Source organism: Eptatretus burgeri, chromosome 11 (assembly GCF_056783735.1).
Source record: "Eptatretus burgeri isolate ZD-2024b chromosome 11, Ebu_testis_v1, whole genome shotgun sequence".
NCBI lineage: Eukaryota > Metazoa > Chordata > Myxini > Myxiniformes > Myxinidae > Eptatretus > Eptatretus burgeri.
In genome coordinates, this window is record NC_140971.1 from 72,508,882 (window position 1) to 72,533,302 (window position 24,421).

General features: G+C 43.6%; 1 protein-coding gene across 3 annotated transcripts in view; it reads left to right on the forward strand.

Moving 5' to 3' along the window:
* The first annotated feature begins 3,004 nt into the window (after positions 1-3,004).
* Positions 3,005-24,421, forward strand: part of LOC147017361 (sodium-dependent multivitamin transporter-like) — a 119,133-nt gene continuing 97,716 nt past the window's right edge. For 2 of the 3 annotated variants that reach the window (XM_085846958.1, XM_085846959.1), the window contains exons 1-3: positions 3,005-3,552; positions 22,079-22,144; positions 23,454-23,505. In XM_085846958.1, the coding sequence (XP_085703084.1) occupies positions 3,178-3,552; positions 22,079-22,144; positions 23,454-23,505 (493 nt within the window). In that variant the 5' untranslated portion in view covers positions 3,005-3,177. The remainder of the gene's footprint in view (positions 3,553-22,078; positions 22,145-23,453; positions 23,506-24,421) is intronic. The other variant, XM_085846957.1, reaches the window with a different exon arrangement.

The window sequence follows — 24,421 nt, forward strand, 5'->3', positions numbered from 1 at the left end:
TGATCTTCGAAAATTTCAGAACGGCCGGAAGAGCGGTTTGGGCAGGTGGTGAGCAGACAGACAGACAAACAAACAAGTGAAAAATCGTGCTTAGCACGACACTTGGCGAATTAGTTGACCTTTCCGTGTGGTGGTCCAAGCTGTAATGTCATGGAATGTGTGGTGTTTATTTGTTCGTACATTAATAAAATGACGCAACGTCACAAATAACAATGATCTGGCGTGCATTGTCATGGTAGCGGCAGCAGATTGAAAATTTTCACAACTCATTTAAAGCCACCATGTGACATTCAACAACTTATCATCAGTGCTTGTTGCCTTCATTCTGATCGTAGAAAATATTTGAAAATACCCAGGGACATTGCTTTTCAACCAGCTTTACGATCCCGTTATCAGGTTTGAAATATGTGTAAAACAAAAATGTATATTTTATATGTGTGTTTTTCATGTTTTGGGTGACCCTGACCTTGACCTTGGGTCAATTTCGATCAAACTTTGTACACATGTTAATATTACATGCATAAATAGACAGTATAAGTTTCAATATAATAAGTGCAAAACTGTTTGAGAAATAGCCATGTGTAATTCACAAAATTCCCCATTGGTTTATAATGGGTGATAATATAAAGTGATGCAGAATCCAGATCCTGATCTTGAACATCACCAAAAGTCACATGTCTTTTTGCACTGTGGATTTCTATCAGCTGTTAAAATTTCATCCAAAACGGTTAAGAATTGTGACCTGCAGAACGAATAGAATTTTTTTTAAATCACGCTAATAGCTAAAAACTTTGACGTCATATGCTTGCGAAAACTGTGCATAATTTGTACTAACATGTATTTTAAAACATTTAGATATTCCATTGAAGTTTGTTTTGGCGTCAACAGGAAGTCACTACGACTTCCGGTCACTGAGTTGTGTCCAAAAATGTGTTTTCACGTTCGTCGCGACGTTTAGTCCGATTAAGACGGGGTTTGGACGCGGACCGTTTCAGGTGGATTGCCTATCAGGTGTAAAAATTTAAGAACGACTGGTCCAGCCGTTTGGGCTGTAGACGAACAGACAAACAAACAAACCAACAAACAGAACAGACCAACATACTTGACAAAATCGAAGATTTCGCCAAGTAACAAAGGCGATCAACATACTTGTCAAATTTTTTTTTTCTTTTTTCTTTTTGCCAAGTCACAGAGTGGTGAATACATCACCTCCATCCACCTTAGGTAACAGAAGTAAATTCTGCCCAAATCGTCTTCAATTGAACTCCAGGCTTCGCCAGCCAGTTTGTGAATGATTTTGGTCAAGAATATTATTTTCCCCGGCCGTTCCCACAAGAGGTGGGAGAAATTGGGGCCACTGTGGTGGTGGTGGTGGGGGTGGTGGGGGTGGTGGTGGTGGTGGTAGTAGTAGTAGTAGTAGTAGTAGTAGTAGTATGTATGTATGTATAGTTCAGACAGGCTGTGTGGGTGAGGAAATTTACACCTAGAGAAGCAATGGGAATCAAATCGATACCAGTAAGTGCAACACCCAGGCATTCCTTCCCTGTACATAATTCTCTTTGCAGACTGCTGTTGTAGGACCTGTTACCAACTATAGTATATGAGAGTACTACTCTCATATACTATAGTTCCAACTGCAGCATTTTTGCCTGGGCCAAAACAAGGCTCTTACTCCTCTCAAGGAAGACAACGTGCCCGAAACACCACTACACCTTCGTTATCATGGTGGTTAGAGTACTGCTCTCAACGTTTGGGTGAGAAAATCAATTGTCTATTTTCTTGCCCATGCATACCTATTCAAAACTTTATGAAGATTACTTTTCCATTGTATCTACGATCGACCCACTCCACCTATAACAAAGCTCGACCCCCGAAACTCGACCCACACCACCACCAAGTTGCTCGATGAATCTACTGTAAGAGACTTGTAGATTCGATGTTTTGTGAACCTTATTCCAAAGTGAAATACTACATTCAGTTACACAAACATTGGTCTTGGCTTTCAAGCTGTTTTTAGTTAAGAGTTCCTTTGAAATCTGTGCTTGTTTACAAAGATTTGAACACGCACACTCCGATATAATTACAGTTTATTTATTCCTATACCAGCCATAAATGTAATGGCAGTGTATGTTTATTCCGGAGTTTATTTATTTGTATACCTGCTATAAATATAATGGCCATGAACGTCCTGACAGTACAACTGTGATTGTGAAGCAAAGGACACCCCTGCAGGGATGGAGGAACGGGTGGAGCTGAGAAAGCTTTAACAGGTCACTTGAGGTTATCGAGTAAGGAGTTGGCCTTGAGATTATCCGGGTTGAGGGAGAGGAGTTTTGAACTAGGGGCTCTTGATGGGGAGGAAATGATGGCTGGATCTGCAATAGATCATTTACTTCAGGGTGAGCTCCACGCTGGGTCCTCTTCTCATGGTGTCATCTGAATATTGTACAGGGTGTGTGGGAATGCCATTATACCTTCATTCCTTATTTAGTGATCGTTTTAGCACGGGCACGTCATGCCACGTGTGTCAGATGTACTGTGAAGTTGTGTTGACGTAACCACAGAGCCCCGTAATTAATTATAAAAACCATCCCAAAGCTTGTAGGTGCACGTGATTCCAACATCTCACAGCGCTCAGACTCCAAGACCCCGAGTACCCCTGGTGTTACATGCAAGTGAGGCTGAATGTGGGACTGGGAATTGATGCGCATTCCCCTTGAAGGAGTGCGGCCCTCCACATGTTATAGGTAGCACATCTTTCGGCAATTTTACCTCCCCTCCTCTCCCCACACAACTCTCCGTCGTCCCCCAATAATTGTGTTAAGAGTTTTGAGGCCACTTCCCACTCCCCCCCCCCTCCACCTCCCCCCGTGCATTGTCGTAAGTTGACTTATATGGACGGCCCCTGATGCCTCATGGCTTTCAAATCGCTGGAAAAATTCCAAGTGAAACAGAGGGTGAGAGGCGGAACAGTGGGGTGCTGGGGCGGGGACCAGGTGGGAACACATAAACAGAGAAGAAAAGAAGGTCAGAAAGTTTTTGGAGGTACAACCAGAGATCTCTGAATCTACGGGGGTTCAAAAGTCACAGCTTACGAAAACTATAATAAACCAAAACAGCAAAAAAAAATTCTGAGAGTGATTATCCACTCGGATCTCAGAGTATCCTATTGTGACAATGAGCGACAAAATCGAAGAAACGGTGGGAATAAAGCACGAGGTGGCCACCTTCGGTGCAGTGGACTATGCCGTGTGCGGGTTGCTGCTCCTCGTGTCCACGGTCATCGGTCTGTACCACGCATGCCGCGGGGGTCGCCAGCGCACGGCCCGAGAGTTCCTGCTGGCCGATCGTACGATGACCTGCCTACCCATTGCATTGTCCCTCACCGCAACTTTTCAATCGGCAATCGCCATCCTTGGAGCGCCCGCCGAAGTTTTCCGTTTCGGAACCGAGTTCTGGTTCCTTGGATGTTCTTACTTCCTCGGTTTGCTAATCCCAGCGCATGTGTTCTTACCTGTGTTCTATCGACTCGGCCTCACCAGCACCTACCAGGTATTCACTATTCATAACCTATAGTTCTTCTTGCTTCTCACAGCAGTTAGCACACCTCAATCAACTTCCTGTTGATTTGATCCCTTGTCTTTTTACCTGACTTTGTACCTGTCTAACGTCTTCCTTGTATTCATAAGTGTTTGTCTTCTTACCTGTGTTATAACGTCTCGGCCTCAACAGCACTGACCATGTATTTGTTACCCCGCGCATGTGAAGCGAAACATGAATCGGAACACGAATCAGAAAATGAACTTGTAGTTTAGCAGTACTTTGACTGAATTGGTCCCGATCACACATGCGCAGAGAGGAACGAGATCATTTTTAAGTGGTGGAACCGCTTCAATATCTGGAAGGTCCTTCCTTCGATCCGTCCATCCATCAAAAATGAAAAGAAGAACCTATCTCATCCTCCGTGTGGAGATGCCCAGAGTAGCAAGTTGGCATTTGCCGTGTCGCTACGTGTGCCCACGTAACCCATGCACACAAAGACTCTTTTTTTTTTTATCCTCAGACATTCTCACACAATGTTTATCTTATCCAATGAACACTCTTTGTCGATATTATAAGCCCAAACTGATTATTGAAGTGAATTATATGAGTTACCAAAAATATATGAACTCCGTATCTGATAAGTTCAAGGTTCCCCAATGATGAAGATAAAATCTCATAAAATGTGTTTGTCAAATTTTATTTTGTACATCAGCATTATAAGTTGGGAACAAAGTGTTCAGTTCCCAACAATGATCCAGACCTTCAAAATATACAAATGTGCTCAAGGCTATGAAGCAACCAATGACAGAAATATCTACCGTGTAGTCCAATAAGTTTATATGAGGCTCATCCATTCCAATACAATACCAAAGCTACGAAGGAGTTTGTATATGTACTACGTCAAGGACAAGGACACAATGAGGACATCCATAAATTAAACGCAAAAATGCAAACTCTTGCCGCGCGTGCGTGGCGACGGCAACTCATTCTTTATCCGAGGCAAAACGCTTGCCTGGTTATTGTTTTATGGAAATTAAAAGAAAAATGGAGCCATTTGGACAACATGTATTTCATTTGGAGTTTACTTTGTATGATTTTGTCCATGGACATGATGTTTACTGCAGAGGCTGTTTTCCCACCCTATCCCAGACCATCAAGGAAGAAGAATATAATTATAATAGTTCATCCAGGCTACTTGTGCAAAAGCTTATTCTTCTGGAAGATGCAATGCCAGGATCTAGCATCCACATTGGACAACCATCTTATGTCCTCTCTGAAGCTACATGCTATTCACCTCCTTCTCCTCTTCCCTTGAAAGGATTGAGGTCCAGTGGCATCAAACTTCTGCCCTGCCTTGACCATGATACTCCTCCACTTCCTTGTGTCCTCAGCCAACTCCACTATCCAACCACCCCTACCTTACTGATATCCCTCCTCCACACAATCCTCCCATCTCAACCACGGTCTACCTCTTTTCCTCCGACCTTGCTCCCTCAACCTATCCGCTCTCTTTGCCATTCTCTCTTTCCCCATCCACACCAAGTGTCCAGCCAATCTCAGCCGGCATGTCACCAATCTCCCCATCAAGATCATCTGCTCACCAATCTCCTCCCTCAGTTCATCCATCTTCCTTCTATCCACCCTCTTAACCCCCAAAATCCTCATGCTATATGTTTTTATTTTTGCTTTTATTTCGTTTTAGTTTAGTTAGATATACTGTTGGTGGTGCTGCCTTTTCATAGAAAGCATTTGAATGCTCATCCTAAGATACCATGAAGGTACTGGCAGGATGTCTTGTTATAAACTGTCACCCTGGTACTTTGCAGGCAGAGCATTGCATACTTGAGCACACTGTCCTTTGGAGAGATGTTAAGCCGTAGATTATCACCTGGCAACATTCGCTGGTGGAAGTCATGGTGCCTTTCAAAAAGAGTACACCATTGTGTAGCCCTACCTTGACCAAATTCCAAGTGCCTTCCCTCATGTACTGCATTCTCTGATTGAGTGGTGACCTGTCCACTATGTTCATTCTTGGTCACGAAAACTGCTTCAGCAGTCCTGATGATCTGGAGCAGATCATTATCAAGGATGGAAGTTACAATTAGTCATCCACAAAGTGCGAAATGACGTCACATTATGTATGTGAGCCTGACAATGTAGGAAGATTAACTCCCTGAAAGTCATTGGTGACCCATGAGATGCTCATGTTATTCCTGTAACAATTAATGAAATTCCAGCAGCATTCATGTCCTTATTTCAGAATGGTTCATTGAAAAGATCAACACAAAAAAAATGATGTTGATGCGTTGCTTAAGCATCATGCAGACACTCATTCATAACTGTGTAACTGAGGACGTCAGTTATAACAAGTACCAGACTATCCAGATTGCTCGAGTTATCGCCTCCTGTTTCTTTTTGGCTCTGGTATGAGATTGTTGTGAGATGGCTCCTTATGCCAAAGAACTTTGATAATGTTAACAATTTGCTATTATTTCAGCATGTCTGATTAAGAAAAAGCAATCTTCATGAAAGAAGAAAGTTTGAATGAAAGTATGCCTAAAGACATGGACTGAATATGAATGAAGGAATTCCAAAAGAGATAGACTGAAAGAGGCAGTTGCAGCCAAATATTTCAGGAATTGTGTGTGAAAGAGCTAGGAATCTTTATGAACCACTTGCACATGTCTTTCTTGAAATTTTGGATTAACTTACTTTTTTTCGAACAAATTGAGGCTCATGGAGAGCGAGGTGACGGAGTGACTGTGGGGGAGTGGTGCTAACATAGTGATGGATGCAACAAGAAAGGGAATGAGTTAACAAGAGAGGAGGGTAGGATTTACAATAACTTGCAAGTAAGTGTGTTGGGGGTAGATAGAGTTAATGATGGGAGAAAACAATGTGGGTATGGATGAGGAATGACATGAGATGGTGGTGCACCGCTTGTTCAAAGAACTTGGAGGGAAGGACAAATGAACCGTCTCTAAAGCTGTTACACACATGGGATAAAAGAGATGGTTGAGCTGGGCAGAATGCCTATATTTTTGGAGTTGAACTAGGAGGGGGTTACTGAGAGAATATCTGCATTGTGCAGGAGGTGGGAAATGTCAGAGGGCTGGGACAATCGAGGGAGAAAGACGAGACGAGAGGTGGTAAAAAGCAGAGAGGGCTCCAATCGGTCTGCAATGTGAGAGAAACAGATCTTGTGATTTGGCTTCATCGAAGGATATGAGAGCTTTCATTTCTACAGAATCTAGTAGAAAGATGTGATGCTGGGGTGACAGCCCATAGTGGAAAGCAGTCCTCCATTGAGCTATGGAGAAAGCCTTATAAGTTTTGAGTAGGTCTGATTTTTCAATGAATGACTTGGAATGATGGAGGATGTCCAGTCTGTGGCTGCCTCTGGATACCAGCTTTGCTCTGTGGTAAGTCCAGGAGAGATCATGGCTGACGGTGAGGTTATTGCATTCAAGAGACTGAACCTCTTCCAGTTGATGAACATGGAAATAGAGATGTGGGTTCCTGTGACGATCCTTCTGGAGTGACAGGATGAGAATGTGACATTTGCCAGATTGAAAGACATCTTCCATTTGTCAGACCAACATCTAATCAATTGCAGATCAACAGAGATTCACAGAGCTGCGTTGTGCCCATCAGTGGGATGGGAGTGGGAGTAGGGGTACCGGACAACATGATGTGGAGTCAGCGCAAATAGGAAGAGAGGATTTTTTTAAGAGCATCAGAGAGGCCATTTATGTCGATGATGACCAATTAAAGACTGGGGCAAGATGTTTTTCTGAGGTACTCCAGCTCCCACTGGGAAAAGTTAGGAGAGTGTTCCATTAGTAGCAAATGTTGACCAAGAAAATGGAGGAAGTAATCAATCCAGTTATGAAGGAGGGAAGCCTTGTATGCCACACTTCAAGCTTGGCAAACAGAGCAAGCCACCAGAATATTTGAATTTTTCAGACGTAGAGTCTCCTATCATTGCAGGTGGCGAACAGAAGAAGTTGGATGAAAAGTTAGTCATGACTACCAGGTCCAGGAGGGAAGACATCAATTGGGAATCTGAAATCCAGGTTGAGAAGGTTACCGATTGGGTCAGACCCACTGAGTCACAGAAAGCCTTTGCTGCAATGTCATGGATTGTTATTGCAAGGCAATGAACTGCAGACAACTGGCATGGTGGCAGTTTAAGTCGGAAAGATGAAGAACATGAGAAACTCTGTGGTTCAAACCCTGGCCGAGTCATACCAACGACTTTAAAATGGTGTGTGCTGCTCCCTTGCTTGACATTCAGCATTTAAAAGGATAAGAGTTTGGTTGGCATCCATGGCGAGAAGGGAATTCCTCCAATTAAATGCCCCATTGAGTGTGGTGAGAGGGGCGGCGCCATTGTGATGTCGCTGATAGCCAGACTTCCCCAGGAAGTGACGTGGAAGTTCCACTACTAAATATTTAGTTCCACTAAAATAAATCGAGTCAGGATGGATGGTGACAAGTTGATCCACCTTAGCGGAAATTGAAGTATATATGTGGTCATCATCATTGGGTGGATGGTAAACTACAAATGACCATTTTTACAGCCATTTTTCCCTGCTGTGCAGGGGTTTGGCTTTTTCTTGAGGCAATGTTTTATGTCCGGATGCCCTTCCTGACGCCAACCCTGGTCGCCTCTTACGACACACAGGGATATGGTACACCTATTTTAACCGGGGTATACACCGGCCCAGTACACTGGTACTCATTTCGCCGACCTCTGAAGGATGACAGGCTGAGTAAACCCCCTGGTGTATTAATTTAGTGGCCCAACGGGGCTTGAACTCAGGACCCTGGGATCCCAAGCCGCCACCCTAACCACGAAGCCAACACCAGGCTTTGGATGGTAAACTACACAGATAAACATTTGGCGGTTGTTGAGAGGTATAGGCAGCCAGTTATTCCATTGTGCTGGGAACAATGGAAAGTGATGAATGGTGTTCTTGACATAAAACAGAAGTAAGAATAGCCAGTGAGAGAGATGAATCTGAGACATTCTATGATAGCAATATTTCCATTTGGAATTCAATTGCCAGAACTCCAGCAGTAATCTAAATTGGAAGGTTGGTAATAGTAGATCGGAGATTTTGCTTATTGGTTGGACAAAAAAAAGGTGAAACTCAGCGTCGATAACTGTGATAATTATAATAATACGAGTTCCCTTACAAGGAACTTCAATGCAGGAGGAGGCCATTAGGCCCATCAAAGCTTATGCTAGTGTTGCTAACCCATGGTCGTTTAACCATGCTTTATCCCTTTTCTGAGCGTCAAGCAAGGGAGCAGCACGTGCCATATTTAAAGTCTTTGAAGTGTGACTCAAACTCGGTGGTTTGGGTTCAAACCACCAAACTCCCAGACTCAGAGTGGATGCTCTAACCATTACGCCATCGAGTTTGGTTAAACATTGAGACATTAAATTCCACCTGCAGCACAGTGAGAAGCAACACTTAGATTATTGGCAGATTCTCTGCTCTGTTGGCTGTCCACTCAAAACTGATTGATATGATTGACGAAAAATTAATGCCGATCAAACTGTCTTGAATTCCCCTCAAATTCAGAAAACAATAACAGTTCTTATGTGCAATGTATGCCAGATCTGTAAGCAATTTCCAAATTCCTTTTGTGGGTTGAGTTTCCATCAAACCACACTGCATTCATAAAGGCCTGCAAACAATAATTATTCAGAGAAAGGTTAATTGAGCTTTTAGGCATCTACGAGGATATTTTGTAAATTTACGAGGATGTATGTCGTATTGGTCTCCAAATTTAATAAGCCACACACATAACCAAACGACCCTGCTCTTTCTTTACTTTACTGAACACAATTATAAATCTATCCCATTTGTTCTCACTTCGACTTAACTTCTACATTGCATTATATTGGCAGCAACTCTGTGGACAGGATATTGGCAAAACATACCCAGGATATTTTAACATGCACACGATTACAGACAAAATGTGTTCATTCGCTGCAGTACGACGTGCTAAAAAAAATCTGGCATCTTCTGCAGTCTGCTGACATCAGGTTGCATGGGCTATGTGACTTCATCCTGGAAGTTTTAGTTGGATCAATTCCCTGTGTGCAGGACCAATTAGCTCTGAAGGGGTCGTATAACCAACTGAGCACTCCTGCAACCTTTGACTATGGTTGAATGACCCACTCCATTAAACGTGATAGTCCTTTAAAGCTCCCTCGATTCACAAGGCTGGCAAAGTAAAATGTAGAGTAAATTGTCTGTTTGAAAGAGTGGAGTCACGATGGTTTTTGAAGTTTTATCAATTAATAGTTGTTTTACCGGAATTGTGAAAATTATATCCTTTTTTTAAAATTGACAAGTATGTAATATCACTTGCTTTTTTAAGGGGGATTGGAATAACGTGGAAAACGTTGTCCAATCTGATGATTAAGTGAGGTTTTAAAAACTAATTGCAACTTTTGCTTTTATAAAATCAAGGATTGATTAACAGGGCTGACAGGATGGCCGAGAGCAGTAATTCTTAACTTGGGGGAAATTTCCCCCTGGGGGGAAATTTTCGGATTTCAGGGGGGGGAATTATTTTTTAGGTTGAACAATTTTGAAACCATTTATTGTGTTATTTATTGTGTTGAATACGTCGTCCGAGTACACTTCCCAAGCAATGAAAAATTAGCGGAACAAAAATTCACTGAAAATTAACGTGTTTATTTGGCAACACTTAAAGAAAATATCGAACTACGACAGTCAACACGACAGATTTTAGGAATGCTAGTGTTAAAATAATATAAGACTTAATGTTATGCAATAAATTGTGTATCAATATTTTAATGAAAATATTCATTGGAATAATTTTAAAAATAAATTTTAGTTTTTTTTTTAAATTAATTTATTGTTGATAATGTGGTGGGGGGGGGATATCATTATTCGGCAATTTCAAAGGGAGAAAATACTAAAAAGGTTAAGAAACCCTGACCTAGAGATACACACATTCGCCTCTAAGCTGTATAGCCAGAGTTTGAATATCGGCCCAGCTATAAACTATCATCCCGGTGTTTCACAAGCAGGATGATTCATCATTGTGTTCAATTACATATATATATATATATATATATATATATATATATATATATATATATATATATATATATATATATATATATATATGTATATATATATATATATATATATATATATATATATATATATATATATATATATATATATATATACATATATGTATATGACAGTGCAGTGCGTCAATGAAGTCCTTGTGCAACTTTGTACTTCGACAACTTTTGATGTACACTTGATAGAAACAAACTAAATGGAAAATGAAATCATCATTCATCAAGTTTTTACGCGATGCAGTTCAAATTTTTAGACTTCAACATCACTGCCATCTTTTGTACATCGTTCATTCCAATTTTCCAACTTCTTGAAAACATTCTCCAGTTGCTGCTGAGTAATTTCATGAATTGCATTTGTGATCGTAAGCTGAGTTCATCCAAAGAATGTGGTTTTGATGAGTGAACAAGTTTTACATAACCCCATCTAATGTAGTCCAATGGGAACATGTCATGCGAACGAGGTAGCCAAGCAATAAGGGACTATCGAAAATTTGTAATCCACTGCTCCAAAATGCTCGGAGTGCATGTGCAGAAACCCTAGGAAATAGTGATCTCTGGGGCACCATAAAGTATATTGTGTGAGTGAGGTAAGGATTGTTAACTAAAATAACTCTGAAAGTTTCTGAAAGAAGTCAAAAGTATTTGAAAGAAAAACCTGTGCCTCTTCACAACGAAAGACTTGGAGAATATTCTCAGCTCACCGAACGGGCAGCTAGCTGCATGTACTCCAAACTCCCGACCATGTGGGTTAGTGCAAGGCTTCAGTGGATGGACGTTTGCTACACAAACCTTTCATGTGTTACCTTTCGTCAGAGCATGATTCCCCGTATCCAATCTCCCTGTTTTGCTCCGATGAAGGGTAAATGGCCGAAATATTTTTGTTATTTTGCATGCAGCCTGTGGCTGCTGGTTGCATCATCGCTGGGAGTGCAGATATGCCGCTGATGCAGTGCCCTTGTTTCCAGCAAGCTGGTCCTCATTTTGCCAACTTTGGAAGGGTGACAGGTTGAGTCAACCACCGAGTGTAACCCCTCGGATGCATAACATGGGTACAGAAGATCCGGCATGATTTTTGCTGTGCAATAACTTTGTTGTCAAAATGTTTATTTGCATAAACTACCAAGTATGCTCCGAAAAGGTGGTGGAATTTTTTTTGTCGTTTTTATTTTTTTCATTCAGGTTTAAGAGAAATGAATAAATAAATAATTTAAAAAAGTTCTCTGATCTTACATGAGCTGGGTCCACAGGACGCGACTTAAATTTAGCATTGTTCTGTACGTAGTTTGCATGCGACTGCTTCGAGTGCAGGTTTCCAATATGCAGCACTATTTCGTGTGTCATCTGTAATTTATTCACATAATTTTAAAAGCTTTGTCTGCTTTCTGTTTCTCATTATCTCACATGCTTCTTGAATTTCTCAACATCTTGATTATTATTTTACCATCTTTGAAATCGGATCTGCGCTTCAATTCCTTTGACAAAGAAAACAATTTTCCTTTTATTTCATACGAGCAAATACCACCCGTCCCTTCGCTGACGGTAATATGAAAGGGGGGAGGGAGAATAAGAGGGGGGGGAGAGAGAGAGAGGGTTGGAGGAGACAGCCAGGAGAGTGAAGAGGTGGAGGGGAAAGGAGTGAGGAGGGTGGGGGAGTGAAGAGGGGTGGGGGAAGGAAAGACAGTATAAGGTGAGAGGAAGGGAAGGCAGATGTGCAATGGAGTGTTAATTACGATTCATACTGTTTCATCAAAATAATTCTGCATAGAATAACAGTGAAGATGGAAACAAAATAATGTCTGAAATCCATTTTCTACTGGTCATACTATAAACATGGTCCGGAGACAAACTTCTGTCCAGAGGCAAACTCCTGTCTGGACAAGTCCGGAGACAAACACCGCCTGGATGCATCCGAAGCCAAGCTGGCCAGAGACGAACCCTGCCGCAACACTTCCGAAGAAGAAACCTGCCACGACACGTCCGGAGGCGGGCCCTGTGGGGACACGTCCGGAGGCGGGCCCTGCCGGGACACGTCTGGAGGCAAACACCGTCGGGACATGTCCGGAGGCGAACACCGTCAAGACATAACCACAGTCCGGATATGTCCGGAGACACAGACAGACAGGATGGGAGAGTGAGAGAGGAGATGTAGGAGTAGGGTGCTGCACTGTATAGGCAGGGGGTAGAACAAGGATGAGACAGACAGAGACAGAGAGACAGATAGATGGATATATAGATAGATGTGAGGGTAGTGGAGTTCGCAGGGAGAATATCTTAAGAGAATATCTTGGCCCTGATATCGGCAATTTGGGGGGGAATTGGCAGGTTGGAGTCAGTGTGATTACTAACTACTGTACTTACTGTATACAACCCAGAAACCTTGAGTAGCTTTCAACGAAAAACAATGTTTCATTAATCTAGACATATCAAGTAGATGTTGACAAACATTATTCTTTAGAAACAACTGCATGTGACAAGTGGAAATTTATTTTTGGCTCCAATTGAGAAAACGCGTTAATAGGGCAAACAGCTTGGAAATTGGGTGTTATTTCACAACCACTCGCTCAGGGTGACGGAGCACGAACCACTCGCTCAGGGTGATGGAGCACGAACCACTCGCTCAGGGTGACTGAGCACGAACCACTCGCTCAGGGTGACGGAGCATGAACCACTCGCTCTTTATGACATGGCAGGCAAAAAGCGTCAGGATGTTTCATTCAGAAGGTGCGGTACTGCTATCAACTGTAAGGCATTTGGCAAGGGGCTTAAGCACTCATGCAAGCACTCCAATTAAATAGTTGATAAGGCAAGGTTGGCCGGGCTGTCGCTGCATATCATATGGGATCCATTTAACTTGAAAGCCGGTCTTTGCCGCACATGCAGCAGTGAATGTCAGGTCAGGTATGGGAGCATGTGCCAGAACAGCGCGTCGCTGCGTCCACTTTCCGCCGGTACTCCAGGGGCCTCCGTCTGGCCATCCCCCAGGCAGATGCCAGGCCCATCCCCATCTCCTTGAGATGATGGTCAACCTGCTGCAACCATGAGGCACGTGGTCGGCCCACTGGCCTCCTCCACTCATGAGACTCCCTCGCTGAGAGAATCTGGTGAGCAGGATCAGCGTCAGGAAAACGAGCCACATGTCCATACAGCCGCAGCTGACGCTCACGGACTATGCAGGTAACAAATCTCATCCGAGTCTCTCTCAGCAACCGCTCGTTGGACACAAAATCCGACCAGCGATAGCCAAGGATTCTCCGAAGAGACCTGGTACCAAAGGAATTAAGTCTCCGTCTCAGATCCTTGGTCAAAGTCCAAGTCTCGCACCCATAGAGCAAGACTGGAAGTACCAAGGACCTGAAGACTCGGACTTTCGTCCTCCCGCACAGGTACCGGCAGCGCCACACCCCATGATCCAGTGAATCCATGACTCCCCAGGCCCGACCCAGACGTCTATTGACCTCCGGCTCACAACCTGCGGAGACATGAATATCACTGCCAAGGTAAGTGAATCTATCCACGACCTCAACATCCTCACCACAAACAGACACAGACAGGACAGCAGCATCCAAGATGTCACCGAAAGCCTGGATCTTTGTTTTGACCCAAGAAATCCGTAATCCCAACGGCTCCGACTCCTCATTCAGCACCTCGAGGGCCCCCAAGAGGATGTCTAAAGTCTCCGCAAAGATGACTGCATCATCTGCAAAATCAAGGTCCGAGATCTTGACATTGCCAAACGATGCACCGCAACTTGATCTCTCCGACATCCTCCCAAAAATCCAGTCCATACAAGTGCTGAAAAGTGTGGGGGCAAGTACACATCCCTGACGAACTCCAGTAACAACTGGAAATAAGTCAGAGGCGGTACCACCACACTTCACAGCACTCTCAGTACCAGAGTAGAGTTCAGACATCAGATCGATCAGTTTCGGTGGCACCCCACGAAGACCAAGAATCCTCCAGAGGACATCCCGATTCACTGAATCGAACGCTTTACAGAGATCAACATAGGCTGCAAGCAGCCCCTGCCGAAACTCTCGTCTGCGTTCAGTGAGGACACGAAGAGCAAGGATACGGTCAATCGTTGACCTCTTTGGTGTAAAGCCTGACTGCTCTGGACGCTGGTGCTCAAGCAGATGGTGGCGAACCCTATCAAGAATTATCCGAGCAAAGACCTTGCCCGGCACTGAGAGCAGCGTCACCCCTCGGTAGTTGTTGCAGTCTTGGCGATCACCCTTCCCTTTCCAGAGAGGGACAACAAGGCCCCTCTTCCAGTCAGTTGGGATGATGCCTGTGTTCCAGGCAGAGCACAAAACTGCATGCAACGACGCGAGTGCAGCATTTCCACCAGCCTTGAGAAGTTCAGCATGGATGCCACAGATCCCTGCAGCTTTGCCCCGTTTCAACTGGTTCACCGCAGCCCGTGTTTCCACAAGCGATGGTGGACCACAGTTGATTCGAGGGTCAGCAACAGGGATTGTAACACCCTTGACGTCCAACTCGACAGCTGGGGGATCAGCCTGGTACAACCGCTCAAAGTAACCGGCCCAGCGGGCCTTCACTTCAGACTCCTCTGTCAAGAGCCTACCACTCTCTGCTCGAACTGCAGTGCTCCGAGGGATGGGCTTGGATGAACGTAATGCGCGAATTCCCCTGTAAGCGGGACGAGAATCACCTGTCCACAGGTGATGCTCTACCCCCTCACAGATTCCTCGCACATAGGCCTCCTTGTCCACCCTCAGTGCACGTACAGTTTTACGCCTCAGCTCCCTGAACAGCTCAGCTCTGCCATTCAGCCTGGCCCTGCGACTCTGGTCAATGGTATCCAGTGTCCCTTGAGAGACAAAATTCTTCTTTGCCCTGCGGTGAACTCCAAGGCATCCACCGGCAACATCAAGGACGGTGGTCTTGAAGGTGCTCCACAACTCTTCAGGACCCCCAAAGCACCCAGACCCCCAAGTGTCCACTCAGCCTGTTCGCAAACTCCTCAGCTACTCTCTCATCCCTGAGCTTGGCAACATCCAGCCTAGGCTGGGATGGTACCATTCTCCAGGATTTAAGGTGCAGCTTTAGAGTTGCTACAACAAGCCTGTGGTCAGTATTGAGGAACTGAGCACTCCGGTAGACCCTGCAGTTCTGGATCATCCTCCAACGACCGTCAATGAGGACATGGTCAATCTCCTTTGCCACACCGCCAGCGTTGGAATACCAAGTCCAGCGATGAGCTTGCGGGCGCTGAAACCATGAACCAGCCACCCTAAGTCCATGACTTCTTGCAAAGTCAAGGAACCTAGTGCTATTCTGGTTCATAGTTCCTGACCCATGGGGACCAACACACACCTCATAACCATCCCTATCAGTTCCAGTCGATGCATTGAAATCCCCCAAGACTAGAAGTGTATCTCGTCTGGGGCACTGATCAACCACAGACTCGAGTGTGGCGTAGAATGCATCCTTCACGGTAAGATCACTCGCCTCAGTCGGAGCATAAATAGAGACCAGGGAAATGACACCTAAGGAGTGATGAATCCTTAATCTCATAATACGCTCGTTGACCGGTGTTACCTCAATTATCATTGGGGTCAGCTTATTAGACACAGCTACAGCAACTCCTTGGGTATGGTAACCATCAGAGCGACCAGACCAATAGTAGGTGTAACCACCCACCATTATCTCGCCGCAATCCGGTCTCCGAACCTCAGAGAGAGCTGCAATCCCGATGTCCAAACGCTTGAGCTCAGATGATAACAGAGACAGGTGATCATCCTCTCTTAGGGATAGGACATTCCAGGCACCCACCCGAAGGGACCGCCTCAGGTTAACCCAAGGAGACCGCCGTCTGGTGGACGACACCTCAGCACCACTCCGACACACTCTCCCGCAATCTGACCCAGGGATGTTACCCCGTGGTTTCCCTCCTATCAAAGATTGGGGGTCCCGAAGGCTTTGCCCCAATCCCATCATCCGGTGAGCTGCCCTGCGAAGGGAAGCTGCACAGGAGGTACTCCCACGGAGTGGGTTTTCAGATTTTTTTGCGTTTTTGCGTTTTGCGGAATGAAGGGTTTTACGGTGGCCGGAGTGCAAATCCTGCCACCAACCTCCTAATAAGAAGTAACCCAACTGCAGGAGGACGTCCGCAGACACAGTTGGGCACTAGATATGGATGGCCGTTGGCTCACAAGGAGCTCCTCCGCCCTTTGACAGGTTTTGTTTTTAATCCTGCTGGGTGTCCATATCCAAACACCCCCCTCACCAGAAAACCTGGTGGGGGAGACGGTTTAGTCGCCGACAACCCGACCATGGAACAGGTTAGTACAGGTTTACATGGTACCTGTAGCAGGTCACAGATCGAACCTGACCTGACAAAGTGAATGAAATAAGATGCAGTGAATGAAATAAGATGAATTCATTCAAATAATGACTTTATCCATAAAAGTGTTGTTTGTGTCATTTTTGACATCCTTAAAAACAATAAGTTTCCTGGTTAGAATTATTTTTAATTTGTTTCAACCTTTTTTTTCCTGTTTTTTTTTTCAACCATTAGGTAGACAGACAGATTAAAAAATATATTATCATACTCCCCTCTGCACATGTGTGGTCGAATTCTGAGCCAAGTTACGGTAAAATGACAGACTTGTTTTCCAATTCATGTTCAAAATGTAATTATATTTAATTAAGTTGTTCCTTAATCATAAACTGATCGTGGCGTGGCAAAAGCGTCCACAGAGTGAACAATTTGCACAGAATGACGGAGCACGGTACCTCTATTGATAATGGGTGCTCGGCAAGTGGCTTAAGCACTCATGCAAGCACTCCAATTAAATGGTTGATAAAGAATGATTGGCCAAGCCGTCGCTGCATATCATAAATGTTTCCTTCAACTTTAAAGCCCATCTTCACTGTGCATGCAGCAGTTAAAGAAATAAAATGAATTGATGAAATAAAATGACTATCCACAAAAGAGTTGCAGCTTAATGCAGAACAACCCTGGGGACATTGCAAAGTTCAATCGTCCGTGAAATAAATATTGCAGAAAATCTGCCATTTTGCCTGCTCGCCTGTGCATGTGTCACGTGGCACATCGGCTCGGGCAAACGTTATAACTTTTTTTTAATTTAAACGTCCATTTTTGTTCACCAGATTTGCTTTGATTCCCTGTGGAGCACATCGCAAAACATCCGAAAATATCGACACAGATCTTGCAGACGCGATGGATAAGCAGTCCCTCTGCTCATGCTCACCTCCGGACAGGGTGCGAGGTCTTGAAGTGAATGTAGTAAATCATACAGCGCAATGAAGTTCGTTAATTTTGGCACGTTCCGAAATTTTTGTTCACTCAATATAATTCTCCGAATAGTCGAAAAAGATAAGTTTAATGCTTTGGAAATTTCACATTTTCTTGTGTATGTATGGAGGAGAGAACATAGCCTTCCACGCTTAAAGTAAATCGGTATATCGGCTTAGTTATAAGACTTGTTAATTCTTTTAAATTATCAGATTTCACAACAGATTTCGACACTTATTTTGTCTGGTCGCTATCCAATCCTCAAAATTGAAATAATCTTTCTTTGATGTACTTAAATTGGTCCGTGAGAGTATATCGTGGTCAATCGTAACACATAATGCAAGAAATCACTCCAAGCTCCTAATTTGAAAACTATAGCACTAACAAAAGCGATGTATACAGCGATTCATAGCTACGATGAACAGGCATTCGATAATATGAGTGAGGAAAGTGGGGGAAAAAAAACCCGTTATCGTTAAGAAATCATTGTGGCTTGTTCCAAGTCAAGGTAAGGTTGAGCAGGCCAAAAATCATGGCAGCTTCAGACCCCAGCGAGGTTACCCAGGAAACGCCTTCAGACTCCAGAGAGCGAGGTGGCCGACGATCGCCTAATGAAGGATATGAGTAAATAAGGCCATTAATTATTTTCAAAAGGGGTGTTTTAATTAACCCAAACAGCTAGTTTTCACTCTTGCACTTCCTTGGAGTTTTCTTAGTATGCACGCAAAGTTTCAGGCTGCGAGGTTTTATGGTTTCACACTTATTTGTGCAGTCTAGCAGAGCCTACTCATCGCTTTGTTGACTGACCAATTAGTCTTCCTGTTGCCAAAAAATTTGGGTGAGAATGAGAAGGAAAGGAAGACCACTTTTCCCATGCATGGAGTGCTTTAACCCCTTTCCGCCAATCTCCCTCCCCATCCCCATCCTCACGTCCGACTCCCTTCATTTTACCCCCCCCTCCCGTCCCCCATTTGTCCTGATGTCCCTTCCCGCTTGAAATGTCTAACACACGACAACAGGCTTTGACAGGCCCATCATTTTTTTTTTGGTTTGGGGGGGGGGGTGTCGGGAGGGAGGCGAAGAGAAGGACAAATTTACTCATGTGAAGAATGCTTTAACCTCTGCCTTGCCCAGGTATAAAGGGAATTCGTTATACCTTCTGCCACCACCAACAGATGGCACTACACGGCACACATTTACACAGATAATTTATGCCCTCCCCCCTTGCTCCTTTCCAGTGCTTTGTACCCCCTCAGTTTCTGCAGGATACCCACGCTCCACCATCAACCCCTTTATGGTGAAACTACCCAAATGCAGAATCACTGCTCACCTCAACTCATTCGTTTCTCTTTTTTTTCTGCCTGTGGAACCAACTTCCACATCCTCTTCAATCTCATTATCCCCTGCAGGTCTTCAAGACAGTTGTTCACCACCATCTCAGATCATCCCCCATATAAAGCCATGACCTGTTCGACTCTCATCAATCCCCGCCCCCACCACCAACCCAACCTCAACCCTTCCTCCTTCCAAATTTCCCCTCCTGTGAGTTTCCTTGTGTTTCCAACTTGTCAACCCTGTACATCATCTCCTGCTCCCCATTCCTCTCCACACCTATATTGGTTGTCCAAGTCTCCCTCCATCTTGGCAATCAACTCTATTGTTCGTGTCCCTCCTCTTTCTGCTCATCCTTTTGTTCTGTTAAGTCCTGCTACCTTCAGCGAGTAGTACTTGCACCTCCATGAGCCTCGACTATGTATACAAAACAACAAAAAAAAAACCTTATTTTCACACGAACCAAACTTTATATAACAACCACTTAAACGAATTCAAACTCTTGATCCATTCTGAAGACCCAAACTATTACCCAGTAGGAGCTTGGCCGAGTAGGCAGGGACAGTTATTCATCATAGTGCTGGTGTTTTGCACCACACTGTAATTATGCTTGGCTGTGGGTCCAATCGCGATGCTGGAGCGAAACACAGCCACCCGAGGTAGGGTGAGCTGAGTCATAGTGGAGCCAATGTAACACATACTTGTCCAAGCTCCTCTTGGTGTCAACTCCAGCTTTCATGTTAAGATTAAAATTTCTGTTTGTTTGGAAAAATGTGAAGGCACATGATTCCAAGTGAACAGACCAGTTGAATAGCTTAGCTCCTCCAAGTTATTGGTTAAAGCCAAAAAAATACAATGTAATGCTTTCAAACTGTCGCTGAGTTCATTGCTTTACCAAAAAATATTATAGGCAACATAAGCACATTCATAAATAGTTACATGGTTTGGCATACAAAGTCGTAAAAAAAATATAATAAAAAAAAATTATTGTTACGGCTGTGGAAATTTGCAGAACACCATAAAGGTCCTTAGTTCAGTTATATCGCTAAGGCTACGCTCGCTGCCGTGGGGACGGGACGTCGCGACTCGCCCTATCAAGGCACCACGAGGGTGCAGGTAACCTGCAACGGTCTCGTGGGGCCCTTTCGGTCACCAAACCCCACGTTATAAAGGCTCATGGGCCCAGTCTGACTCCCTTATCTGTGAGGGGGTCTTTTCTTGTTTTTCTTTTGAATGAATGTTGTGGCGCCGTGTCCCGTAAGTAAAACTGTTAAGTGTACATTGATGATAACTAATAGACGGTGGTAACTCTTGGTCCTTGCTCATGTTTTGTGCCCGTCCCGCGCATTGCTTGTTTGGTTGCATGACTGCATGCGTGTTTTTGCATACCTGCATGGCTGTATATGTGCATGTGTTATAAGTATATGTGCTTGTTTAAATGTACCCCGTTCCTCGTGTCGTTTAGTGAAAAGCGGTCGTTCGCACGCCGGGCGGGCGGTAGATTCGTAACACTGGTATATATTACCAGGCATATATATATATATATATATATATATATATATATATATATATATATATATATATATATATATATATATATATATTATCATTATATCTAAAAAAGTTGTGGACGAGTTATGACAAAACGTGGAGGAGGAGTTGGTTACATGACGATAACAAGCCGATTTGATTTTGGTTCAGGTCTTGATGCAGATCTGACTGATCAGTTGGATACAAAACATGAACTGTTCCACCTGGCAGAGGTATGCACTCTACCGAATGCCGTTCTACTTTGTTCTGATTTACCAAGCGTCGCTCTGAGTGACTTTTTATTTGTTTGCTTGTTTGTCCGTGCGATATCTCAGCCATCCTTTAAGCTGGGAAGCTGAAATTTGGGGACAAACGTGAAGACGTGCTTTGGCAGAAATGGTATTTTTAATTTTTTTTTAATTAATCATTTAATTACTTCATTATTATCGATTTATTCATTCCTTATTTATTTTCTTTTTCACCTGAGCAATATCTCAGACACCTTTTGAGCTCGGAAGCTGATATTTAGACGTGACGGTGAAGAAGCGATTTGGCTATAAAGGCTATTTTTGATTTATTGATTAATCAATGAATTGATTAATTATTCATTTTTCGATGAAGTACTTGATTAAAAAAAAAATTGCAGATTCGGATGAAACAGTTGTGGTTTTTCAATTCTATTAGCCAATTGATGAAGAAATTAATTGTTTTACAATTATTATTTATTCATTTCAATTTTGCAATTAATCAACTAATCAATCAATTATTGTACACCACTTCCTCCAAGTTCTGTCTCCATGTGCTGCATGGCGAGTAAGTATCTTTTGTACACATTCACCTGAGAAGTGCCCCACTCCCTCTCAATTCCGTCTCCATGTGCGACACGGCGGCATCGCGGGGCACCAAAGGCACCAACAGCAATGACACACCATGAAAGGATTTGTTATTTATTTATTTATTTATTTGGCATGGGGGTGGTGTACTTTGTACCTCCACTTGTTCCATGTTGTTGTTAATCTCAAAATATGATTCGATATAAAAAGCCCGTTTGATTTATGGTATTACTGTTAGACTCTGATTAAAATTATTACCATTCAAAAGTTGTAGAATATTCAGCGATCAAGATCTGCTGTACTCCACAGATGACGTCAATGACAGCATGTACTATTCTTGCTGGCTCCTTGTGAGCTGGCCGTCACTTGTTGAATAAAATGCATTTGTTTTCTCGTGTTTCAAAATCACCTCCGCAGTACTTGGAACTTCGTTTCAACAAAACAGTCCGTATTCTTGGAACAGCAACATTCATTTTTCAGATGGTGAGTGTGGCATGCCTGGTGCGCTCAGGTCTGACGAATGGAGCGTAGGAACGTGCTGTGATCACATGCCAAGTGTGCCATGACCATTAACCACAATTATACATGCACTCTCACCCTTTCCCTTAGATGTTAGCGAATCAGTTATCCCAAGAAGAGTGATGGTTTGTTTTCAAATCAGAGATCCACACACATCAATTGCCACTGATGTCAGGTCAGGTCAGGTCAGATATGGGAGCATGTGCCAGAGCAGCACGTCGCTGTGTCCACTTTCCGCCGGTACTCCAGGGGCCTCCGTCTGGCCATCCCCCAGGCAGATGCCAGGCCCATCCCCATCTCCTTGAGATGCTGATCAACCTGCTGCAACCACAAGACGTGTGGTCGGCCCATTGGCCTCCTCCACTCACGAGACTCCCTCGCTGAGAGAATCTGGTGAGCAGGATCACCGGCAGGAAAACGAGCCACAAGTCCATACAGCCGCAGCTGACGCTCACGGACTATGCAGGTTACAAATCTCATTTGAGTCTCTCTCCGCAACCGCTCGTTGGACACAAAGTCCGACCAGCAATAGCCAAGGATTCTCCGAAGAGACCTGGTACCAAAGGACTTAAGTCTCCATCTCAGATCCTTGGTCAGAGTCCAAGTCTCACATCCATAGAGCAAGACTGGAAGCACCAAGGACCTGAAGACTCGGACTTTCGTCCTCCCGCACAGGTACCGGCAGTGCCACACCCCATTATCCAGTGAATCCATGACTCCCCAGGCCCGACCCAGACGTCTATTGACCTCTAACTCACAGCCAGCAGAGACATGAATATCACTGCCAAGGTAAGTGAATCTCTCCACGACATCAACCGACTGATGTCGGTACACGTGCAATATGTTAAAAAGAGAATTGATGAGAGGTAACTAAAGTTTGTGTCCCCAAGCTCAAAAAGCATCGCACAATGATGTTCCAGATAATAAGTAGGTTACATGGACTTCAGGTATATACTTTGTTAAGCTTAGCAAATAAGTGGGTCACATGGAATACAGGTATACAATCGTACCTGGTAGTCCATGGAAACAGGTCATTATCTGTAACGTCATTGTGCGATTCTTTGTGAGCTGCGATGACACACACAGACTTTGGTTAACTATTTGGTTAACAAACATCTTTGGGAAAGGGTGAGAGTGCATGCATAATTGTGGTTAACTATCATGGTGTAATGTACAAATGATAATTACTGTGTTTACCATTTCCATTGTCTTTTAAGTTATTGTTGTTATGGACAGATGACTCATCCAGCATGGGTTTACATCATGTGTCCAGATGGTGTACATGGGTGTTGTCTTGTATGCCCCTGCACTGGTCATCAACACAGGTAAGCAGTCATATAAATTGCTTTTGAGCTAGGAAATGCCCATCTGGAATGTTTAAACAAAAGACGTCACAGGGCTTTTCTCACAATCTTCACGAATCAATATTGCTGACCAAACGGTTTTTGGGTCCAAACAGTTTGTTTACCACATGTGACAGCTGGCAATTTCTCAGTTCTTGAACAGCCGTTTTATTACATATGTATATATATATATATATATATATATATATATATATATATATATATATATATATATATATATATATACATATACAGACACACATATATGATGTTTTTCAGGGAGGGGACACCGGAGGTAATTTGGAAGAGATGGCATGTTATACGAGCATTACGATTATCCAGTTATTTTGTTTAATGACATAACAAGCTTTAAAATTGTCGACTCGAAGGGTGTTTTGCCACCATTGTGCCACCATGTCCTGTGTTTATAATGCTCATTATTATGACTTGTTAATACACTATTGCCATGATGTGTTCTTCAGGATAACAGATAGCGAGACCTATCTAATTTTTAAGTCGTCAACAACCACATGGGCTACTATAGTGCAGGCTTTGATGAGCCTCATGGTCTCCTCCTGCATTTAAGTTCCTTATAAGGGAATATGTATTGGCAGAGTGAAAGATAAATGAGTAAATAGTTTTGGTCATTATCGTATTAGTCTACCGAGTGCCGTTCTAGTATTAGTGTGGAATGATTTTTGGTTTGAACACAGTAAAACAGAGCATGATTAGAAGCAAAATGTTGAGAAAAATCGAGTTCACACCATTTATGAGTCGAACGAGCCTGCTGTTGGCTTAACGGTTAAGGTGGCTGGCTTAAGATCTTAGGGACTTGAATTTGAGTCCCTGTCATGCCTTTGAAATAGCACCAAGTGGCTTGACTCAGCCTGTCATCCTT